Consider the following 6,558-nt stretch of genomic DNA (forward strand, 5'->3'; position numbering starts at 1 on the left):
GCCACACCCCTAAATACTTGACCTCATCTGCCTCCCGTCGCAACGGAAATTCAGAGGTCACTATTTTCGTGACATCTGTCAAGGGGAAGATAATTGACTTCGCCCAGTTAATGGATATGCCCGCAAGCCCCCCGAATCTGATGAATTCACTTAGGACTGGGCTTAGATTTTCTGCAGGGTTAAGGATGTATAAAGTCACGTCGTCCGCGTATAGTGATATCTGGAGGCTTCGAGCTCTAAATCCTATGCCTCTCGCAGTGTGATGTTGCTGTATCCTGGCTGCTAGGGGTTCCATAGCAATGGCAAACAGTAATGGTGACAGCGGGCATCCCTGCCGGATGCCCCGCAAAATTTGGAAGGTTTCTGACATTAAACCATTTACTCTAATGCGGGCAGTCGGTTTCGTATAAAGGAGTTTGATTCTATTAATAAATAAAGGACTCAATCCCATATGCGCTAATATCAGAAATAAATACGGCCTTTCCAGTGACTCAAACACTTTAGTTTAAAAAAATGACTGCAGCTTGAACACTCTGGTGTAGATAATGTATCACTGAGAACAAAGTGCATAGGTTATGCAAAGTCGATCTTCCCGGGATAAACCCTTACTGATCGGGAAGAGCAATCATTGGGAGCATTGATTGGAGACGATTTGCAAGCAACTTGCATATATCTTTACGTCAACATTTATTAGGGATAACGGTTTTTAAGAGTCTAACTCGGTTTCCACCTTATCTGGTTTCAGCAGGGTTATAATCACCCCCTCTCTCATAGATGGCGGTAGGATCTCTGTTTCCAGTGCTTCTTCATACACTGCAAGCAGTCGGGGTGCCAGTTCTTCAGCATAAGCTTTATAAAAGGCGGTTGTTAAGCCGTCTGGCCCTGGGGCTTTATTCAGTGGCAAACTCTGTATCACTTGTACTACATCCTCCTCTGTGATAGGGAGGTCCATATAGGCTCTATGATTCTCGTTGAACCACACCAGGGCGGTAGAATTTAAAAAATCCTGCATATTTTCGGAGTTCTGCATCCCGGCTTGCCAGTAAAGGGAAGGTTAAAATGTGTAAAATTTGTCAAGAACCTCCGACTGGCCCCTAACAACAACTCCATTAGCTCCCCTTATCTCGTGTACAAATGTAGCACTGTTAGACTGACGTATCATGCGCGCTAAAGTGCGCCCCAGCCTGTTCCCTTCACCGTAGCATCTCGCCTCTGCATGTTTCCCCAGGAATTTCACCTCAGGGCTCGCTTCTTCCTCAAATTCAAGTAGTTTTGATTTCAGATGCCCGTACGTGGCAGGGTCTGACTGAGAATAGAATTGCCCCTCTAGCTCCTTGATCTGCTTTTTTAAAACTGCCCCTGAAGGCTTTAAGGACAACTGCCTGCCTTGCTATACACTTCCCTCTAATAATAACCTTAAATGCTTCCCATAGTATGGCTTTAGTGTCTACTGATCCAGAATTCAAGGCAAAATAGTCAACTATATCCGATCTTATTTCCTCTTTAAAGGCCTCATCTAATAATGCGTGAGGAGGTAAGCGCCAGGTGAATGCAAGTGGGGGCTCCCTAAGGAAGGACAATTTAAGCAGGCAAGGTGCATGGTCCAAAAGTGAACCCGCCAGATGTTTCATCTCTAGTGTCCAAGTAGCAACATCTTGTGAGACTAACCAGAAGTCCAATCGGGACCAGGCAGCATGCTGACTGGAAATACATGTACCCTCTCTAATCCCGGGATGACGCACCCTCCATACAGCCGGTAAATCCCCATCAGACATGATATTGTTTAGGGCTGTGCTTGTTTGGGGGTGTAATGAACGGGCCGTACCATGTCTGTCTGCAGTATCATTGAGAACAGCATTAAAATCACCACCCCATATTATAGTGTGACATCCTTGCTCCCTGATCTTGGACCAGACATGACGGAAAAAGTCGGGGAGTCGATGTTCGGGCCATATACAGCTGCCAATGTTACCTCGCTACCACCCAGCTGCCCATTCAGTAGTACAAACCGCCCCTCCGGGTGTACACTAACACCTTATATGAACATCATGCCGAGGAACTGGCACTCAACCTGAAAGATCGGCATTACCCTAACCAGCTAATACGCCGGGCACGAAAGAGAGCCTTCAACAATAACCGAGAGGCACTCCTACAACACCAGAGGACAGAGACCAGCAGGGACCGGATGACTATGGTTCAAACATTCACCACATCTACCAACCAAGTGAAGAAAATCATACTAAAACATTGGAAAATTCTCAATACAGGTGCAGGGTTAATACCTCGCCCGTTATTTGCATTTAAGAGAGGACCTTCCATTCGGGATAACCTGGTGCACACTAGACCCCGCACCGAGATGAAACAAATCACTAACACTCTGTGGAATAGTAATCCAGTCCAAGGTCATTATCCCTGTGGGAACTGTGCTGCCTGTCCACAGACGTGTAAGACCTTGACAATTGACATTGGCACGAACAGACCCTGGAAATTGACAAGGCATACAAATTGTAATTCCGAAAAATTTATATATCTGATCACTTGCCCTTGCAAGAAGCAATATGTGGGTCATACAACTCGGATGATTAAGTCTCGCATTAGCGAACACAAAAGTACAATCCGTTGCAGGAAGCAATCCACAGGCCTCACTAATCACTTTCTGGAAGCAAAACACAAAGTTGAGGATTTGTCTTGGGTTGTGCTGGAACAGCCACATATTCCACCACATATTACTGATGTCTCCCACTTCCTCTTTGTTAAGGAGCAACGCTGGATTTTCAGATTGAAATCTGATGTTAACGGGCTGAATGACAGCATTCCATGGTTATCCATCTGAGTAGAACACTTGCCATTGGGTGCTCTTCGATATCACAACTAGGTGCGCTGACTACTTTACATCGAGCTTCCCACATTGCTGTGGCGCTCACTATATCAGGCACCAATTTCATTACTTTTCAGGTTCAAAACTTGGGCGTCCACTGACTTACCCACTTTCAGACTTATCAATACAGCAGGCACCTTGATCATATTCAACGTTGACCTGCATCCTGATGTCCCACCCTTGATTATTATCCGATGATAGCGTCTAGCGGTCCAGGGAAGCATGTTAAACATATCTTCCACTTATTTATATCCAGTCTGTTGGTTTAGACTTTATAGCGTCCTTCACGCTACCAATGATTGGCAATCACCCAGTGACTCTAGTAATTACATTTCGTCCACTGGTACTAACATAGAAATGATTTATTGCTTCAATCCAGATAACTACTGCGCCATGGTGCCAGTTCTGGCATTAACAATACTGCTCTCGCAGTCTTCGCATTGATGCGGTTGACAGTGCTGAGCAAGTACATTGTTTACGCAAGCGCGACACATATTCAGGCAGTGTCTCGCTTTCGGCGAGAATCTTGAGACAGTACACCGCTAATGGTCATGCGCTGTGTACTTCGGAGGGTGTACCCGTCATCACGCATGCGCGCTCTGTGCTCGAGTGATCGTGCGCATGCGCGTGGGACAACTGTCCTACACAGCGCAATGGTAGCGCTGTAGTAGAATGGCACAGGTGGGTCCAATCATTCAATCGTCTGCGCTATAAATAGACGCATGTCCTGCCCGTCGGTGCCTCCCCTTCGACTCGTGATTCCGCCGCAAGGTACCGACGGACAGGTAAGATGGTACCGGGTTGCCTTAGACCTTAGAGGCTGCAGTAAATAGTTCATAGTTTTGCCACTCCTTTTAGTTAAGACTGAGGGGACATTGCTCCACTAGTTATGAGTAAACAACAACAAACTGCTGTCTCTTTAGACATTTTCTGTTGCCCTGGTACAACGCTGTCGTTCAAACCCCCTTATGAATACACTGAAGGGGACCTGATACCTGGGTTGCTTTTAGCACCGGTTTTTCAGGATTAACAGACCAACAAATCAATAGTTTGGCCTTCCTGTTTGAGGAATAGCCCAAGTACAGGGGAGACCCCACAACAAACATTCCCCCCCCTTTTTTCCCCCCATTTATGAATAGCAATATCACCCAGCTGTTTATATAGGCATCAATAGATGTGTGGGACAACTATATAGTACCCCTTGGAAATCATCGACGGGGAATAGATACCTCATTCGTCCGATGCAGCCATCATAGACACCGGTGGGTTACTTGTTATAGACAGATTAGAAAGTAGGTGGGTTTATGAAACAGTACACTGAGGCCATATCCTCAGGACACGCATCTACCATTGAGTTTGTCTTTGTACGTTTAGAGCGGTGCCTTATTCGTCCGAGCAGTTGCCGGGTGAGGTGAGGTCCACTTCCCATAAATTGATGGGTAAGTGTCAAACCCTTGAATGTCTATTCTTTTTGTGATGTAATAAACATTTATATGTGACTATCACAGAGGTGTGATGGTCTAGTCTGAGAGCATGCCATATTTCCACTGGGTATGCACGTGTTACAGCAACTTCTAATATTTTTTCTTGCTGCAGATTTAATTGTGAGGATGATACACATGTAATGTCTACAATGTTCTTTCTCCATTTTGTTCTCACATAGGAAAGACCTATCGCATCAACAGCACTAAACTGAGAAGATGTGGTAGGATGGTTCCAAATTGATCACTATTATGTTTATTTTCTTATTTCTTAGTTGAGCACATACTATAGTGCCCTTGCAGTAGCAGATTATAGCTTGGCCCTGACGAATGCCAGTGATACCTCACAATAAGGCAGAAACATGTTGGCCCTCTTTAGATCTTTGTCTTGATTTCTACCAAGCAAGTTAGACAGTGATTCTTTCACACTGTCAGTCCACTATTTTTTAACCTGACGTCCAGGCAAACACTATTAAAGGTCTTTGTTTGCCTCGATAGCCATTTTAACGCACTTCACTTTTTTTGAATTTCTTGCACTGCACATATCAGTCCCACTATCAGGACTTACAACTGTGGTAACCATGCCTTGGTCTTGTGATGCATTGCTGATATCTAACTGGGTGATTGCACACAGACCTGGTTTTGGAAGTCCTACATGATGAGGCTCCGCCATCAGGTGGGCTGATAGGACTTAATCAGCAACAGTTGATAGTCTTTTTTCAAATGTTCCTGTGCATTTCTTACCAGTGTTAATTGGCATATCTCAGCTCCACTCGACCTACAGGCTTTGTTGTTATTTAGTTAGTTACACAGGGGGTATTAGCCTGTTTGGTCATTAAACACCTCCCTCGGACCCTCTCTTACGAATTGTTATGATAGTGTATAGAGCAGCCTCGGCTGCGGGTCCTTGTTTTTCTATTTAGCACCACACAACAAACGTTGTAGTGTAATTTAGCTCACCCACTTTATCTATTTAGCTTTCTGTCTGTTGCGGTTCCCCACTATGGAGGACTTTGGTGGCTTAGCGTTTGACGATGAGGATCTCAATACCATCCTAAGTAACAACCCTAGCATATTAGATGACTTACCCTCCACCTCTACTCCCACGACAGAGGATGATTGGGTTAAACTTTTGAATCTGAAAAAGAATCACTCTCGTATTTCACTACACGGTGTGATTATGAACGAGTACCTACATGGCAAGTGTGCACCATCAGGCTTGATCGTCACTACGACACCCAGACTCTTTTTGAAAGATAAAGAATTCTTGAGAAACTGGGCTTTGATTGGATGGCGGTGTACCCGCGATTGGCTGGTTTTAATCATTAAAACAGCAAAGAAAACAGCTGATGCCCTATTGATAGAGATCCAAATTTTGGAAGGTCAAATCAACGCAGCTGTGCGGCCAGTGATCTACAAAAAGAATTTGGAAGATGCCAATAAAACGAACAAAGAATATTATGACAACATTCTGCTTAACAAAGTGGAGAAGTTCAAAAAAGACTTGGCACGTTTCTCCATGGAATTGGCTTATCCCTACTTGAGTGACTCATATGTAGCTCCTTCCACCAACTCCAAAGGGAGAAGATACGGGTCTAATTATTCTTCTTCTGGCTCGGACTCGGGCTCCAGTGATCAAGGGAACTCCAACACAGGCCCTAACACCGGGACACGTGGTGGGGGTTTCCAACGAAGACCTAATAGAGGCAGGGGAGGACAACAGTACCCCAATCCAGGACAGTGGTGGCCCCCAGGCCCTTGGAACTATCATCCTGGTGCGATGGGCCCTCCACCGATGGGTCACCCTATGCCCATGTATCCCCCAAACCCGTCATTCTACTATGACCAGTCTTTTTTATGGCAGGGCCGAGGCAGGAACCGCGGCAAAAGGAGAGGTCAACAAACTGTGAATTGGGCTCCTCAACCCAACAAGACAGGTCCGACAACAGGAGCTGCGACCTAGTAGTGAACCTCAGTTCGAGGACTTTGACACCGCTTGAAAACACTGTTTTGAACAAAGGGCTGGGCTTTGTTCCTACCAATACAGGCGATATGTTCAAATTGAGGTGTGAGCTTGAAAGTTTTTACAGGAAAATACGGCTGCATTTCTTCTTCAAAACATCTAGCTCGAATATGAACGAGTCCAATACGCTTGACCGAGTTGAACAAAACACCGGCCTTAGATCCAAATCGACATTT

The 6,558-nt window shown here is 45.3% G+C and overlaps 1 protein-coding gene across 1 annotated transcript; it reads left to right on the plus strand.

Moving 5' to 3' along the window:
* The first annotated feature begins 5,362 nt into the window (after positions 1 to 5,362).
* LOC147672499 (uncharacterized) lies at positions 5,363 to 6,322 on the plus strand. Its single transcript, XM_086947990.1, has one exon. The coding sequence runs from the start codon at positions 5,363 to 5,365 to the stop codon at positions 6,320 to 6,322; it is 960 nt and encodes a 319-aa protein (XP_086804116.1).
* Positions 6,323 to 6,558: the final 236 nt, after the last annotated feature.

The sequence above is a fragment of the Lissotriton vulgaris genome, unplaced genomic scaffold, assembly GCF_964263255.1.
Source record: "Lissotriton vulgaris unplaced genomic scaffold, aLisVul1.2 SCAFFOLD_2956, whole genome shotgun sequence".
NCBI classification, from domain to species: Eukaryota; Metazoa; Chordata; class Amphibia; order Caudata; family Salamandridae; genus Lissotriton; species Lissotriton vulgaris.